The 18801-nt window shown below is 39.7% G+C and overlaps 1 protein-coding gene across 2 annotated transcripts in view; it reads left to right on the top strand.

Moving 5' to 3' along the window:
* The first annotated feature begins 560 nt into the window (after positions 1-560).
* Positions 561-18801, top strand: part of STEAP2 (STEAP2 metalloreductase) — a 27012-nt gene continuing 8771 nt past the window's right edge. Inside the window, exons 1-3 of one of the 2 annotated variants that reach the window (XM_010978014.3) lie at positions 561-935; positions 13140-13664; positions 16138-16665. In XM_010978014.3, the coding sequence (XP_010976316.1) occupies positions 13173-13664; positions 16138-16665 (1020 nt within the window). In that variant the 5' untranslated portion in view covers positions 561-935; positions 13140-13172. Of the gene's footprint in view, positions 936-13117; positions 13665-16137; positions 16666-18801 lie in introns of those variants that run through there. The other variant, XM_064487589.1, reaches the window with a different exon arrangement.

Genomic DNA, 18801 nt, shown 5'->3' with positions numbered 1-18801 from the left:
GTCAGTTAAGTGGCTTAACACAGGTCTCCCGACCGCCGGCCCAACCAACAGCAAAGCTCACACGCCACCAGCTAGAGTGAAGGTCAAAGCAACAAACTAATCCGCAGTCCGCCGGCTGTGAGGGTCTTCCTATCCAAGGGAGTTTTTTTTTTTTTTTTAATGCGGTTTATGAAAGGGCATTTCTCAACACTTTTCTCCAAGGACACGGTCCAGCCAAGGATGGTTTGGGTGGGGAGAGGTGAGGGGGAAACACGTACAGGATAAAAGCGCTGTTTTCTGGAGACTTGTCAAGAACTGAGAGTGCGGAACAGGGAATGGGGAAGAGGCGTAGTAAGACGCAAAGTCTAGAGCTGGAAAGGCGACCACACAGTACAAAAGAAAAGTGGGTTCGATTTTTCTAGAGCGGCTTCAAAAGGAATCTCGGGGGAGCCCTGCAGGGGGGCGCAGGCGAAGGGCAGATACTCAGCTGCTCCCAGTAGGGGGGCGGGGAGCGCCCAGCCCCAGCGGCGCAGCCGGGACTCCCCGCCGCACTGCTCGCCCCTCTTGGCGCTCCACGTCCTCCAGGGCTCTCCCCAAGCCCTCCCTTCCCCCTCTCCGAGCAACCCGACTCCTCCCCGGCTCCTCGGCTCTCCCGCCTCGCCCGCCGGGCCCTCTAATCGGCGTCCCTGGGCCCTCTCCTCGCTCTGCGCCCTGCCTGCGCGCAGCCCCTAGCGGCGCGTCATTGCGAGGCCGGCCTCGGCGCGCCTCCCTCCCTCCCTCCAACCCCCGGCCCCAGCCCTGCGCGATCCGGAGCGCGACCGCCGCGGCAGCCACCCTCCAGCCGGCGGCCAGAGGCGCAGTCCCTAGGCCCTGGAGACCGGGCGGGCCCTTGGGGAGTCGGCGCCGCTCCAGCAGAGCCGCGAGGCCAGCCTCTGCCCGGCGCCGAGGGCGCGGAGGTGAGCGGGTCTGGGAAGAGCGCGAGACCGGGTGGCGGCGGTGGAGTTGAGGGTCAAGATGCGGTCGGCGCCACGCGCTGCATCCCTCCTTTCCTGGATTCCGCGCCCTCTGCGTCGTCCGCTCTGAGCTGCCGGGGTTCCTGATTTCCTGGCACTTTGAGGTCGGGAGTGGGAAGGGTGGCGAGGGTGTGTATTCCACAGATCTGCCCCCTACTCCTGGTTTTCCCCGAGCTCCCAGAAAGTCCTAAGGTTGGTTGGGCCCAGGAGAAACAATGTCCCAGGTAGGATGTGCCGCAAAGGGAAAGGACAGGCAGGTTACCTGCGCCTCCCTGGTAGTCTCTACCACTTTCAGTTCATGCTGCTCATTTCATTGAAGATCATGTAGCGCTGCTCTGCGAACGGGTATTTCTAGCAGTCATTTTGTTTATTACCCAATGATGTGACCCATGGTGTGTTTAGGCCATTGTGTATTAGAAAGTAATTGGACTCTTCTTTGAGTGTCCTAAATTATCTGAGCCCTGTATTCAGCCTCAGCCAAAACTTGTTGAAAATTATGCCCTAAAAATCTTGCTCCTAAAATAGAGCAGAAAGATAAAGAGAATTTTTGTCGAGAGATTTCCATTCATTATCTTCGCCACCCCTTGGAGAAAGATTGGTGTCAGTTTTTACTCCTCAGGCAGTACATTTTTTTAGCTGGAAATACATATTCCAGGCCATGGTTAATTATCATTCATCACCACGGATGAAAGTGGGAGAAGTAGAATTCGAACTCCTGTCCCACCCTCACCCTCTTGACTTTGATTAGATCCTAGTCCTGTTAACAGCCCCGCTGCTGGGAACCTTTTTGGTCTCTCCAAACCACATCCTCCATCACACACCACACAGTTTTTTCACTTTTATTATAATTTCTTCGTGTGTTGGTCGCCATTTTTTTTCTCTCAGGCTAAATTTTTTTCACTCTGCAGCTCTCCCTCTGTTGTTTCAAAGCTTGAAAGCTATCTACAGATGAAAAATATGTATCCTAGATATTTTGCAGGATATTTGGAAACATAATTGGAACGGCTGCAGTTTCCTCCTCATAGCCAGTCACTCTTTTGAGCGGTGAGGGAATGAGACAATATCAGTAATGATGAATTGAGCTAATTGTGCAGAAAGAAAATTGAAAAGCTGTATCCAAGTCACTTTATATTGTACTTGTGTCATGAAAGATAGACTTGTAGTGAATGAGCGCAATTATATTGTAATACTGAAAAGGTAGCACAGATGAAGGCAAACAAATTTTTTAAGACAGGATCATAAATGAGTTAGAAAGGTGAGAAAGAGGGTACACCAAATGTTTGAAAGACTAGGACTGCAGTTTCAAAAATGGACAAAATCAGGGCATCAGGAGATGCATTTATTCTGTGCTCAGCCACAACTGTGACATTGACATGTCACTTACCCTCTTTGGTTCACATGCCTTCATCAAAATCAGGGATCTTATCTGGAGACATATTAGATTTCTTTGGGTCCTGACATTTTTGGATGCATTTTGACCACAAAGAACATTCATTGTATTTTTCTTTACTACGTGCCAGGCATTGTGGAGGCAGTGATGGACAAGACAAATATGGTTCCGCCCTCAGGGAGCTTATTAGCTGGCGTGGGAAACAGTAATGAGTAAAGAAACAACTACATAAGAAAGGGAATCTAACAAGGGCTCAAAACAAAACAAAACGAAACTGGAGTGAATTACTCTACTGAAGAGACATAATAGCATGTGCAACTTTCACAGGATGGAAAAGCGAGTGGTCAGAGAAAAGGATGCTGTGGCTGGACCATAGGTAACAGTAACAGGGGATGACACTGGAGAAGTGTGCTGGGACCAGCCAGTTCATTCAGATCCTTTTCAGTCATGGTCAGGAAGGGACTGTAGTTCTAAATGCAACAGGAAGCCACTGATTTTTAAGGAGGTGAAAGGCATCTGATTTACATTTTAAGATGATCTCAGCTGTTATGTGAAGAAAGGTTTGGAAAAAGGCCAAGGACTAAGTAGAGAGGCCCATTCAGAAATGTTTACAGAGTTCAGGTGAGAGATGATAGAGACCTGGACTAAGCTGGTATCAGTGGTGAGGGATTTAAGAAATATTCTGGAGTATAGATGCCGGTGTTGGATTTTATGTCAAGGCTGAGGGAAAGCAAGGACTTGAGGATCACTCCCAGATTTCTGGCTTGAGCAACTGATGGGTAATGATATCATTTACTGAGAGGAGGAAGTTTGGATGAATGTGAACAGGTCAAAAAAGGTAGAAAAAGACTTTAGTTTTGAACCTGTTAAGTTTGCAGTGTCTCTGAGGAGCTGCTTGAGAGGAGAAAAGGCATGGTCTCTCGGACAGAAATGGACAGACTGTCCTTTGATAGGTGAGATTGGTGATCATGAATGTAAGGTAAGCTCAGTGTCTGATTTTTCTTTAGCAACCTTCACCAACTTGGATACAGATACAGTGAAAATGGATAACTGGGTTCTTCCAGGGCTAGAGTTTTGCCAAGTGGATGTGATGGAGAGCAAAAGAGCTGTCCTAGTTTGTTCAGGCTGCTATAACAAAATACTGTAGACTGGGTGGCTTAAACCACAAACATTTCTTCTCACAGTTCTGGAGGCTGGGAAGTCCAAGATCAAGGCACGAGCAGATTCATGCTGGTGGGACCTACTTCCTGGTTCATAGATACTGTCTTCTCACTGTGTACTCATGTGCCAGAAGGGGAGAGAGAGCTCTCTGGACTCTATCCCATTGATGAGGGTTCCACCTTATCATGACCTAATCCTCTCCCAAAGGTTGCACCTCCAAATACCATCACATTCGGAGTGAGGACTTCAACATATGAATCAGTTGGAGGAGGGTGATGTAAACATTTAGTCCATAACAAGAGTCAATCATTTTAAGTGAGTAATAATAACTATACACTATGGAATCTAGTATGGGTAAAGAGAAACCAGGAAAGTGAGAAAACAGCCAGTAGATCAGATTTCTTCTGCTGTCTGGAATTATCAATGTGAATATTTGACTAAGATTATTGGAAGGCTAAGAGATAAGAGCCTGGAGATAGTGAGGTTGGGTGAAGACAAAGATTCACTACCTTTGATGAATAAGTGAAGGAAATGAGCCCATGAGTTGAATGGTTCATCCATTTGAATGATGAAGTAGTGAACAAGGGTGACCACTGCTGGGGCAGAGAGAAAGACTGTGTATATGGGGGTCCAAAGTTACTAGTGATAAAGAATATGCTAGAAGTCAGCAGATGACAGCAGTGGGTATAGAGAGAGGGTATTACAGGTCACCATGAACTTCAAAGGAGCACGCTGTTTGCAGGAGGAGAAGAAGAAAGGTTCAGATGTGGCTTGCAAAGTTAAAAATACACCAACTCTAGCTCATGGCACGGCCCTGGAGGATTACATTTTCTTGATAACATAACCAAATCAGCAGGTTGTGAATGTCATCAAGATCTCTGAGGACAGCCCTTTCAGAGTTGCTTTCATCCAACAATTAATGCTCTAGATCTTTATATGTGAAACATTCAGTTCTGTTTAGTGAAATTAGTATAGCCCAAGAGCTGCCCTTCAGCCAGAGGAAATGTCCAGGAAACTCCTCTGAATTGAAAATCTTAGGAGGCTATGTATCTGAGTGTAATCGAATTCTCTTATTTTGATAATTTCCTTCAAGTATTAAATCCATACATTAAGTCAAATGTCCACTCGAGAAAACTGTGACCTTGAAATTTCAAGGAACCCATGTGCTACTTAAATCACACTGTTACAGTTAGATGGAGCTCATAAAGTTGCAGTGTCACACTGTCAAACATAAGCTAGTGATTACCATTATTATACAGCTATAAGTCTTGGAAACAAAAGAATTTTAGTGTTGGAAAGGACTGCAGAGTCAAGGACAACTTTTTTGTTTTCCATTTAACAAAGGAAATTAAGAGTCAGAAAACTAGGTGATTTCAGAAGCCTAGGCCTATTCTTTGTCCTTGACACCACATAATATAACTTTCTGTAAATGTCATAGTCTTCTCAATTATCTAGTCTGTATTACCTGTGAATAACATCAGAAGAAAAGGTAAAGAAACTCTAGGACCTTGCAAGTCACAGTGTGGCCTGTGAACTGGGACCATGGGTATCACCTGGGAGCTTGGGAGAAATGCATACTCTCAAACCTCACTCCAGACCTACAGAATTAGAATGTACCTTGGAACGAGATCCCCCGGTGATCATATCTGCATTAAAGTTCGATAGTTGGTCCACCTGGAAACTCTACGCAGGTCAGCAGAGCCTGTGATGCCTGGAGAACTAAGGAGAGGAGCCCCTTGTTAGACAGAAAGAAGAGACACCATTACTGGAACATTCTGAATTTTGAATGTTATGAAATAACAGGAGCAAAGTGTGCTGTGTGGTAGGATGCCACATTTTAAGGAGTGGCACTGCCCTTTCCAAAAAGTGAAGAGAGGAAATTGCAAAACAGTGAGTGGACCTTCTGATATGGCTCCTGCCTGTGTGGGAAAGGGGAAAGGGCTGAATGCATATGCTCCAGCTTCTGACGTTCAAGGGCAGCTGTAACTCTATGGCTAGAGTTATTTTTCATTATTACAAACAACAGTGTGAAAAGGAGTGTAATCAAGGATGAAAAAGCCACATCTGAGGAGGGGCAGGGGAGTGTAGCTCCGTGGTAGAGTGTGTGCTTAGGATGCACGAGATCCTGGGTTCCATCTCCTGTACTTTCACTAAAAATAACTAAATAAGCCCAATTACCTACCCTCCAAAAATTTAAAAAAAAAAAAGCCACATCGGTTATCTCCAAATACCAAAATAAGTATTAAGTTGAATTTTGACTCTTTACAATTAGTAGTTTTCAACCTTTACTGCCTATGAAAACAGCTGAGGATCTCTTAAAAGGAAAGTCCTGATGTCCAGGCTGCACCCCAGACCAATTAAATAAAAATCTGGGTGGAAGGGTGGTGGGGGCCAGGTATACCACTCTGTGGTAAAGCTCCTCAGGCCACTCCAGGGTGCTGCTGGAGCTGAGCTTTAGAAAGCTGTTCTCCATTATGGGAAGAGGCAGCTATGAGACTGAGATTCTGCCTCCCACTCACCCAGGCGGTGGGACTTTCTGTTACTCCCACAGCAGTGAGCAGAGTCAGCAACACTCAGGTCACAGTCTGCTGTGTGTATGAAAGTTGGTGGGCCTTCCAGGACATTGTGGGAGGTAAGATGTTTTTAAAGAGGCATTCACTCTCCTCGGTTTTATTAAAATTTGAGTAATAACAGTTACTGCTGGTGGGAATGTTCTAAAATTGGATTGTGGTGATAGTTGCATAACTGTAAATATACTAAAAATCATTCATTTATACATTTTAAAAGGGTAAATTTCATGATATATAAATTGTACCTCAATAAAGCTTTTTTTTTCCGTTGCTGTGTACGCTTCAATATTCCTAATTTCATCATATTGATTAGGTGGCCCGGAAGCCCCTGCCTGTTTTGTGTCATTGGAGTGTTAACACCTAGCCGAATGCCTGGTGGATAGGGCTCACTCAATAAGATATTTGTTGGGGATGGATGGTTAGATGTTTGTGGACTGATTTCTGAATTGATGTCAGTCACCAGAGATCCCTGAAGTTCATAGCACCCAGTGGGCATTGGTGCTATATGTAACCTGTTTTAGGGTATGGCTTTGAAATTAGGGAAGCTGGTTTGTGTAGAGGCTAGAATACTCATAAGGATTATGAGTGAGTTACTGCAACACAGAAAAACTTGTTTTTGTTAGCCAATAAACATAGGTATCCGTATCTCAAGGTACCATCTGCAACAAGATTATAAAATGGGGAAATTAGTTCAGGCATGCTATGATCTGCTAATCCCAGCTTCATTTTAGGCATACCCCGTGGCCACGTGAACTTGCAGTGCTATGAAAGCCCAGTTGTGCACGGGGCACTTGGCTGTGCTTGACGTATAAGGCTGTTCTGCAAGGGGGGATGGAGGGAGCATATAGCTTCTTCTCTGGCTTATGCATAGAAGAAAAATGGGTGGGGAGGTCTTGGGGGAATGTGGTTGCTTTAATTTATTGAAGAAGATCCTAAAATTTTTTGTTAACTGAAGTCCTTGAGTAATAACTTTTTAAAATTGAATTTCTAGACTAACCTAAACTTAAGCAAAAAGCTTTTATGTTGAAAATCTTCCTAACATGAATTAGACTGCTTTCTTGCACTACTAATTGCAACATAATAAACAAGTTTTGTTTTGGTGATTTAGGGCCTAGAAATTTCAGAAAGTCATACCCATATAAAGGTATATATTGAATACGTGCCGAGTCTAGGAAGTATCTTGGAAGTTACTTGTAATTTTGAATTTGTCTCATTAAAATTTTGGGTTTTTTTGAAGAGTCTTGAAGGCTTGGAGTTAGTCAAGCTTTTGCTTTAATGCTATTATATTTCTTTTCTGAAAATTCTTTGGTTGTTTCTGTAAAATATGAACACAAAAAGACACTCAGATCCAAATATGAAATATTGATGAATCATTTGCAATTAGTGTAGTTCATAAACAGAAATTCAAAAAATAAATCTGCATAGTTTTAGTAAAATTACTATTTCATAATTTCTGGAAAATGATTTTTAAATGAAGATGCATACAAATTATCCAAGTGTTTCAGCTGAGGGATACAATTTAATAGTTTGACTTAAATGCATTTTAATATTCAAACAACAAATAGTGATTGGACTGCATTACATTAGGGCAGTTACTCTCAAACTTTAATGTGCATCAGAATCACCTAAGGGCTTTTTAAAACATAGATTGCTGGGCTTCACACCTAGGATTTCTGATTTGGGAGGTCTGGGCTGGGGCCTAAGAATTTTCACTTCTAACAAGTTCCCAGGTGATGCTCGTTCAGGAATCACACTTGGACAATTGCTTCATTAGGAAGTCTCATTATAATTTTTCAAGCAGAATTGCAGCTTTGCTTCTAGGATTGTCTAAAAGGCTTGAGAACTTTTTTCTAAAAAGTGAAAACCTAAAAAGAAAAAATTCCTCTTCCCTCAAAGAAATTCTTTATTGTCATAGATATAAACAGCCGGGTTTTATATGTTTATTTAAATACCGAGAGAATGTAGGGGTAATCTTTTTGCAACCCAAAGGTCATGATAGTAAAAATCACCATTTAGTTACAGAAAATTAGATTGGGATATTTGATATTTCATCTGAGGATTAAGCAGACATCTTCGGCTTTAGGGAGCTTGCTCCAGGGTGCTTTTCTCCCCTCCCCCAGGAAGTTTTTCTCTCCAGCAGGCTTAAGGAACACTTTCATACAGAGAGTTTCCTAATGTCTGCTATATCAGCGATTCTCTAGACTTAACGGATTTTACAGACCAGTAAAATAAAAAGGAGGGAGAGGATCTATGTAGGACTGTCAACTAAACAACTGTTACCACTATCCTTTTAGGAAAAAGGACATTTTGACCCCTAAAAGTAGTTAAAACATACTCTCAGAGTGAAAGAACAATTTCAGTTGAATAATTTTGTGAAAAACTCCCTACTGTATCCATATACCTTTTAATCACTGTAGACCAGTGATAGCTTCATACCTGGGAACCAGTGCCCTAGCACTTTTAAAGTAAGGGCACAGAAAGCCAAATTTAATTTGGGGTCCTTATGGTTTTAAGCTAGAATGAACCTGTAGTATACTCATGTCATGAACCTGGCTTTGAAGACATTCTGTGTAATTTAGAGATTATTCTACAAGTATAATTATACACACACACACACACACACACACACACACACACACACACACACACACACTTACATACGTATATAGAGAGTGATTTGAGGTAAGGGAATACCATGTGATATTTTCTCTCTTTGATTTTCTAGAATAACTATGCTCTGATCATAAAGTTTTTAATTATATGCTGATAAGAGACTTTCTAGTTTTCCTTCCAGGTACATCCTGTCTGTTCCTAACTAGTGTAAACTCCTTAAGTGTAGCACCATGCTTCTCTTCCTTATCTCTTATGTACAAAGCCCCCACTGGCCTGGATAAATTCATGCTGGGTCACAGCAGGGCAGATCTGCCTTTAGATTATAGTTGCATCATTCCTTGTCAGTGGAAATGTACAATGTAAGGTATTTACTGCTCTTATTTTGTAAATATGTAAATCTTTTCCAGCTATTGACATTATTCACTTCTTATAACCCTATTTTTCATGGATATCACAGTTGTAGACTTCAGCTCAGCTGGTAACCAAGTGATTCAAAATGGTGGCTTAGCAAATTGTAAACTGATTGATGAGATTTTTGCTCCAGTGTCTCAGCACCAGATAGTTTCCCATAGCTTGTAGAGATGAACTGCTCTTAGGTCTGCCTGTGGGTGAGTTCAACAGGATAGGGACATGCTTCTCAGCTTTTTGCCTCCCCTCTAGAAGCAGTACACACCTTCACAGTATCTGCAGTGTCCGCAAAAGAAAGTACATTGCTATTCAGGGTTCTTCAAGAGTTACCCAGCATCCAATCATGTTTTGTTTTGGAGTATTAATAAATTTAGGTCTTTCATTGGTTTTGACTTTAAATTGGATTTATTTATTCATTTTGAGGGAGAGGGGAAGCTAGAATTCATAACCTTATAGCTTTGGATTTACCTGAAACTATCCTAAGCTGACATTCATATTTTAACTCTTTAAAGTTAGTATTGCTTTTAGAGAATATAGATATAGGTGACACTCAGAGATCTAAACAGTTTTAAGACTCCCCATACATTGTTTGCATTGAAGCTTTAGAATGGGCAGAGGTTGAAAGACTTGTATTTGAAGCCAGGTTGTGTTCGACAGACGGCACTGTCTTCAGCAAATCGCTAAAGTTCTCTGAGCCTCTGTTTCCTTATCTTTAAGATGGGTATAAATATGTACTTCACAGCCCTTTGGAAATTAAATAAGGTAATATATATGAAAATATTGTGAACTATGAAATATCACAGCAGCATATGGTATTATTATATGCTTTTAGCAATACATAAATAATCTACTTCTCAAATTCATTAAAGATGGTTGGTTTTTTTTTTCCCCCTCTAATGGATGCTTTTACATTCCTTAAAACATTGATGAAAAGATGCTCATTTATTAGGCCAACTTCTGTTTGTGTAGGCACAGTCATACTATTGAAGGTTTCAGTTAGAACTTGCCATTAGAAATACAATGTGAATAAGGCCCAAACATGTTAGAGCAGAGTCACCCATTAATATGTATAAAATACATGGTATAATAAGGGACCCAGAGATGGCGTTATTAGGCCCTAATATAATTTTACCCATTCACATTTCTGATTTGTACAAGGGGTCTCAACTTGCTTTGTAAAAACAACAGATATTGTTTTGCTTTTGTTTTTTGTTTTTTATTTGAAAAGACCTTTATAAGCATGAGTCTTAGATTTAAAGATTTTGCAATTCTTATATTTTGGGAGATGCTACAGTCTATACTGAGAATAACTTGGTAGCAGGATATAGGAAACTTGGGTTCCTGTGTGTAAGTCTAGTAACTCTTTTTACCCTCAGATAATATATATGATTAGGGGTCCGTTAGTCAATTCACCTTGAATTGTTAAATGAAATTGAGCATTGGTTTAATTAATTCTGGTTCCTTTAACTGCTCTTGATTCCCCAAATAGCAACAAGAGGATGTAGAAAGTCTTGTACTAACATGGTGCCTCTGACCCCTCCCTACCTTTATGGGTGCATGGGATCACTCCAGGGGAAAGCAGATAATTATCACTCCTTCTATTGTGAGAAGTATGAAATGAAACATGTATAACAGATTCAAAAATAATGAGTTTTCTCCTTTTGTAGGATCTAAGTTAGAGATTAGGATGACTAGATAATGCTAAGGAGCAATGACATGGCCAAAGAAGGAGAATATACTGATACGAACACAAGCATCCCTTTTCCTCCTTGCCCCCCCATATCCAAAGAAAAAGCTCTTTCTGAAATTCCTTACATGCACCCAAATGACACATACCTGAGCTAGACTGGCTGGGTTCTAATCTTGGTTCTCCTTGTTTCTCTTGAATGAATGACCTTGTACAAATTAATTATCTTCTCCATGTGTCAGTTTCCTCATCTGCAAAATGAGCATGACAGTGTTAGTACCTATCTCATAGGGTAGTTGTGGGGATTCAATCAATTATTTTTTAAAGCACAAACAGAGCTGGCACATAAGAGTATTACATAACATTAGTATTACCTTTCTAAAGATTAATGTACTGATGTATTTGGAGTCATTGAAAATGCTCCATTTCTAGGGTAAGAAGTTGAATTTTCCTGGCTCCAGTAATTTCAAATTTCATTTAGTAAAAACCAAAAAAAAAAAAAAAAAAAAAAAAGCATGTTTTTTGAAATGTTCCGCCTATTCCTGTAAAATCTATTAAGTTCTGTGGAGTGATCCACATCTGCCGTTAACATAAAAGGAATTGTGCAATGTGGATACAGTGGAAGAATATTTTTCAGCCAGACCCAACAGGGACAATGATTCATGGCAATCTGACTGGTATTCCTGAGCAAGTTATTACAAATATGAACATTCCAGATGTTAGTTACTTAAAAAGAAGTCAACAAATTTTTCAAGAAAAAAATAACTGCATCATATTCTATGCAACCAATGAATAAAAGGGAAAGAAAGAGATTTCATAAGTATTGTGTCATTTAAGACCATAAACATAGTATGATTCAGCAATCCCACTCCTGGGCATATATCCAGAGAGAACGCCAATTTGAAAAGATATATGCACCCAAATGTTCACAGCAGCACTATTTACAATAGCCAAGACATGGAAGCAACCCAAATGTCCATAGACAGATGACTGGCTAAAAAAGTTGTGGTATATACACACACAAAGGAATACTACTCAGCCATAAAAAAGAATGAAATAATGCCATTTGCAACAACATAGATGGACCTAGACATTATTGTACTAAGTCAAAGACAAGTATCATATGATATCACTTGTATGTGGAATCTAAAAAAATGACACAAATGAAATTACTTACAAAACAGAGACTCACAGACATAGAAAATAAACTTGTGGTTACCAAAGGTTGGGGGGGCAGTTAAATTGGGAGTTTGGGATTAGCAGATACAAACTACCATATTCAGAATATATAAACAACAAGGTCCTACTGTATAGCACAGGGAACTATATTCAGTATCTTGTAATAACCTATAATGAAAAGGAATATATATATATATACACACACACAAAACTGAATCACTATGATGTACACCAGAAACTAACACAGCACCGTAAATCAACTATACTTCAATTTAAAAAAAGACCATAAACCCATTACTGCCCCCTTTTCATAGGGAAGCTATCTTTCTCGATGATAAGTTTAAAGGACATAGGGTGAATGATAGAAGTCTATAGTACTCAATCTTTTGTTATATTTTGACGTCTACTTTTCTTAAAATATTATTTTCTTAAAATATAATATAATATTATATATTATAATGTTACTTAATATAATATTGTTCATTTTTTAGCATTGGATTTATCATTCTGTCATTCAATGATAAAGTCCCTCACTAGCTACTGAGATGGAGAGCACGGTTTATAGACCTCCACCCCAAATGACTCTAGACAGTAGTTCTTTGTTTCTTATTATTGTTTTTCTGTCTTCTGTTGTCTTGTGAACTATCACAGTCCTCCACCTCCAGCAGCAGTTCTGATTTGCTGTCTCTTATCTGCTGAGAAACTAGATAATCACACTTGTTAGAACTGTATTTTTTTTAAAGTTCTCCCTTGTTGAAAACTTCAGCCTCTTTCCTTCTGTGCCCTAGAGTCTTGCTGTTCAAAGTGAGGCCTGCAGATCAGCACCATCGGCCTCACCTTATTGGAAATGCAGAATCTTGGGCCTCACTCCAGACTTACTAAATCAGAATCTGTGTTTTAACAAGATTCTCAGGTGATTCATGTGCACATTAAAATTTGAGAAGTTCCACTTTAGCAGATCGACTTTGTGACAGTTTGTTTTCCTATTTTGAGATCCATTTTTAGCTTACAAATCATGTCTTGCAGTGGTCGAAGTTATATAGCTGGCTGAACTATTTTACCTCTAGAAACAAGGGACGTTCAAGTGCATTCATGTTTGGTGATAGGTAATCGATAAGCATTTTATTTTTCTCCCCTAGGACATCCCTGGTGATCTTGGAAGAGTCCGTATCATGGAATCGATCTCTATGATGGGAAGCCCTAAGAGCCTTAGCGAAACTTTTTTGCCTAATGGCATGAATGGTATCAAAGATGCAAAGAAGGTCACTGTAGGTGTAATTGGAAGTGGAGACTTTGCTAAATCCCTGACCATTCGACTTATTAGATGTGGCTATCATGTGGTCATAGGAAGCAGAAATCCTAAATTTGCTTCTGAATTTTTTCCTCATGTAGTAGATGTCACTCACCATGAAGATGTTCTAGTCAAAACAAATATAATATTTGTTGCTATACATAGAGAACATTACACCTCCCTTTGGGACCTGAGACACCTGCTTGTGGGTAAAATCCTGATTGACGTGAGCAATAACATGAGGATAAATCAGTACCCAGAATCCAATGCTGAATATTTGGCTTCATTATTCCCGGACTCCTTGATTGTGAAAGGATTTAATGTTGTCTCAGCTTGGGCACTTCAGTTAGGACCTAAGGATGCCAGTCGGCAGGTATGTATTTTTAAATTTTATTCTTATTTATCTGGTATTTTGTATTTCAATAGTTAAACAAATATCATGCATTTTAAAACCAAATTCTGATGCTCTCTGACCATTATCATTTTGAAAACTATGTATGAGCTCCTGCAGATTCATGTCCCGACCTTATAAGGGCACATTTCTATTCCCAAAATGATGTAGAAAGCTGAGAGAATAACTTGAACTTTCCTGTTATAATCAGGCAATTCAAGAAAAAGGCTCAGCTGGCAGATGAATAATGGGCCACCTCCTTGCCTCCTCAAAAGCAGAAACAATCCCAAACGTGTCTTTTTTCTTTCCCTCTCTTCTTCCTGCCCTTCCTTTTATTCTCCCTTCTTCCTTCCTTGCAGCTATTTGGTAAACAGTATTCCATCACTGTATGAAATACTATTTAGTATGACCCTTAAGAAGACTGCTTTAGAGTTACCTTTTTATTTTACATGGATTATTCACAGAATTTTAAATCGTACAGTTTGTTTTATTTTAAGTGTAGATGGTAATCTGGGTGGGGAAGATAGAAGCAGACTGGATTTCTCAGATTCTCTTTTAATCTGAGTTTTATCCAGTTCAACCTGAGAATAAAGCAGATGAGGAGCTCCATCAATGCATCTGTGGAACGAGAGCTTTTATAAGTAAACACATGAAACAGTGCACCTTAAAAATCTTTTAGAAGTGTGGTTATGCATGATAATGAAGTGTGATGGTAAAATACTTTTATTATTTTGTCCATAAAGACAGTTGATTAGATGCCTTAGAAAATAAATTCAAGTATTAAATCACTGTATGCTGCATGTCAGAGTCATGATAACCATTCACTTTTCAAGTGTTTAATTTGGAAGACCTAGAAAAAGAGGATATACTTCCCTACTTTCCGAGAGGCTATTTCTGAATCTTTTTTTCTTTTGCGTATCCACCAAGGTTTAGCAGTGGACACAGACCAAGCAAATTAGAGATGAACCTGAATTTAATTCTTTGCCCATATTTATGATGATTTTCATTATTCAACAGAATAATTGTGGAACAGATTAAGTTCAGCATGAGCTACAGAAAGAGCTTCATTTGTATTTCATAGTCCTCGTGCCTTTATGAATGTCTGATTTATTCCTAAGGTTTATTATAAAATTGTATAATTTGTAGTTTTTCTCAATGAATTAAAAAAATGTTTAATTCACCATTGTCACACCTGTAATAAATTGAGAATGCTTTTCCTTATTTCTTTGGTATCTATTTCTTTACCTTCCCTGCTCCATTTTAGAAGTTCATGAACATTTGTATAATAGTATAGACTTTGTCATTCATCTGGCTAATGTGAGATGAAATTAAAAATCCACAGAGCTCTACATGCTCACCATTATGTAACCAGGTTTAGCAGGCAAGCATTTCAGTGTGGTCTGTTCCAGAGCCCTTATATAAACATCTTTCAGGGATGTATTTAGGAATTTATTTTCCCTTAACATCGCTCAGAGATTTTGTAGCAATATTTTTCTAACTCTAGGTGAGGTACCTACCTGTAAGTGATCATGGCTCACTCCAGCAATGAACGTGGTGCTTGAAAATATTTGTTGAATTCTCAACTGTATTACAATAGCTAAGAGGTTTTGGTAGTTTGAAAACCCACCTTTACCCTCAGCGATCACGTCATTAGAGTTCCTATAGGTATAACACCTCTTAGAAAATGGCGGTGGCTTTACTACTTAAATTAACTAAGCCTTATAATACCATTCCCCCCTCCTCCAGGTATACTATTCTCACTTAAAGATGAACTAATTTTATAATTTTGACCAATGAAATAATATACTGAGATTATCCATGTTTTTTCAGAGATACTTGGTGAATTGGTTTCTAAGCCGAAGGATAAATGTTATAAATAGTACAGCATAACAATTTAGAGGTTTTATTTGCAAATTCAGCCATCCAGAATCCATGCCCATCTCTTTGCTGAAGAGCTGTTAAGGGGCAGTGCTTGCACTCCCCCTACTTGGCAGAATCACTGCAGTCCTAAACTAAATACTTTTTCCAAAGCCTGAAGAGCCAGCCCCACCCCATCCCTGCTGGAATGAGAGAGCTGGAGGAGGGAGGGACATGGCCAGCAGCTCAAACTTCAGGAGGGAAGACCTTACCTTGTCTGCTTAGAACCATGTGGTCTAGAAACCTTTCTTTCCTCCTGCCTCTGTTCCCCTGATGACTTCTGATCTCATGTTCTGGCAGGTTTTTCTGCATTTTATTTTCATGCCATCAAAGGTAGGAAGGACTTTTGTTGTTTTTATGACACCATTTTAACCTATTAATAAATAGATTAATAGATTAATAGATGCTTTATCTCCTTAACATTTTGTATCACTCAAAGTCATCACAAGTGATGCTCCATGGACTATGTGGAGCGTGTGATTGTTACCATTGTTATAAACAACAACAGTGATGATGTGTCTTCTGTTTCTTCCCACAGGTTTATATATGCAGCAACAATATTCAAGCTAGACAACAGGTTATTGAACTTGCGCGTCAGTTGAATTTCATTCCCGTTGACTTGGGATCATTATCATCAGCCAGGGAGATTGAAAATTTACCCCTGCGACTGTTTACTCTTTGGAGAGGACCAGTGGTGGTAGCCATAAGCCTGGCCACATTTTTCTTTCTTTACTCCTTTGTCAGAGATGTGATACATCCATATGCTAGAAACCAGCAGAGTGACTTTTACAAGATTCCTATTGAGATTGTGAATAAAACCTTGCCCATAGTTGCCATTACTTTGCTGTCCCTAGTATACCTGGCAGGTCTCCTTGCAGCTGCTTATCAGCTTTATTATGGAACCAAATATAGGAGATTTCCACCTTGGTTAGAGACCTGGTTACAGTGTAGAAAGCAGCTTGGGTTACTAAGCTTTTTCTTCGCTTCGGTCCACGTTGCCTACAGCCTCTGCTTACCGATGAGAAGGTCAGAGAGATACTTGTTTCTCAACATGGCTTATCAGCAGGTATGGAACGTGCTTGATATTTATCTGATGCTAGTAAAACACTTGATTAGTGCAATTTGTAAAACGTAAGATATGAAATAGTATAAACCTTTACATACCTTGTAAAAGAAATTTTCGTATATTTTGGGAGGGGAAAGAATTGCTCTTTAAGCAGTGTTTCTGCATAAGAATTACATGGCTACTTCAGAATCATTTAGGGTAAAAGTTGCTACCATCTTTTTCTTCATAGAATAAAAGAGTAGTATAGAGTTGGTTTTTGTTTTCTTGTTTTTTAATGTTACTATTGTAATGATTACTTTCACCATCAAACAGTTAATTATTTTACAATTGGCCATGTTCCATGAAATAATAAAGCAGCTCTCAGTAAACATATACAGTAAAATTAGAATCAGTGAAAATATAATACAGAATAGGAAGTCACGATCAGGAGACACACACAAGGCTTTTGTTATCAAAAAGCAGGAAAGATACTGGTTCTGCAGGTGAAGCTTTTCTAGCACTCAACTCTTCAAGAAAATCTCAGGGAGAGCTTCATGGAAGGGGCTTGATGATGAAGTAGACCATGATTTTCCTCAATAATTTCCATTTAGCAAATATAAGGGGTTTCACTGAAGCTCTTTGATGTAGCATTCCTTAGAAAGCTGAGGACAGTGCGCCAAACAAATGTGAAAAAGCTTTTGCATTTTATAAGGAATCAAGGCATCATGGTTCAAGTATGTAGCATCCAGTACTTAAACTTGTTTCAACAATAAAACCTAAAATAATTTGAAAAAAAATTTACTAGATTGATGTCTTTAAGCCATTCTCTCTAAAAATAGCCACTTCTCTTAACTCAGTACAAGGCTCTGATATCTGCTCCACCAGCTTCCTCACCTCCCTCAAGTCTTTTCTTCAGTTTGTTGACACAAATAATCAGTAAACAATCAATAATAGGAATAGAAGACAGTTTTGTTTACAGCAAACTGAGGATGATAGCCTGGGAAACAGCCTCTTAGCAGCTCTGAGGGGATCTGCTCTGAAGATGTCAGGGAGGAGCCAGTTTATACGTGAATTTTTTGGCTAGCTAATAAGTGTAGTCAAGCATACATCTTTGGTAAAGACTGCTACTAATCACAAAGAACCGATATCTCAAGTTAATGACTTTAGTGCTTTTCTATGTATAAGAAGGTGCAAGAATGGGGGCGGGGAGGGAGAGTTGTCACTGAAATTCTTCCTGAGGTGTGCATCTTAACTACCTAAGGGCACAGAAAGCCTCATCCTGGTTTTCTTTCTTCCTGAATCCCCCTCAGGGCCCACTGTCAACTGACAATGGGGTGGGACAGAACCCTTTGTATAACTTGATGGTGGGCAACATTCTTTTCTTTAATGGTTAAAGCAGATGTACAACATATGTTTGGCAGGCCATAGACAGGCCGTTCTAGTCAGCATAAAGTTCAAGCCAAATCATGTATGAACCAGAATGACTTCCCATACCTCAATATGAAAGTTTGTTCCATCAAGTTATCACCTCCTCAACGAGGCCTTCATTGGACACTGTTTTAAATTCTGCCGCCTTCTGACTCAGCCCTGGTACTCCCAGTCCCTCTTACTTCCCCTGCTCTACCTTCTCTTTGTTCAATAGTGCTTACCACCTTCTAACACAGTTTATGTTCTTTGTTTATTATATTTACTGTTGTCTGCCTTCTCTTGTCAGAATTTAAGAGAAAGGATTTTTGCCTGTTTTGTTCATTGATATATGTCTAATGCCTGGCACTGTGCTGACACAGAGTAGACACTCATAACACATATTTATGCAATGAAGGGATGACTTGGGAAGGCAGGTAGATAGATCCAGGTTGTAATCTCTGGGTATACTGGGGTATGCTGTTATCCTGTATTGTTGTATAGACATCAGACAAGATAATAAGAGCCTTTTTCTACAGAGGAGCTCTGTGTCTCTTTTCAGGATGTTGGTATGATTGCTTCAGGGAACTAATGGCTAAGAAATAGCTTTTATCTGGGTTTTAATTTCAGTATGTTTGGTTAACTGAAATTGGATTAAAAGTTAAGCTGATGTTAAGTTAAAATCTGTTTTCCATGTATAGATTATTTAAATCAAAGCTTTAATCTTAGGAAATCCAACTTTTGATTTATACT

The sequence above is a fragment of the Camelus dromedarius genome, chromosome 7 (assembly GCF_036321535.1).
Source record: "Camelus dromedarius isolate mCamDro1 chromosome 7, mCamDro1.pat, whole genome shotgun sequence".
NCBI classification, from domain to species: Eukaryota; Metazoa; Chordata; class Mammalia; order Artiodactyla; family Camelidae; genus Camelus; species Camelus dromedarius.
This window is presented reverse-complemented; position numbering and strand designations above follow the sequence as displayed.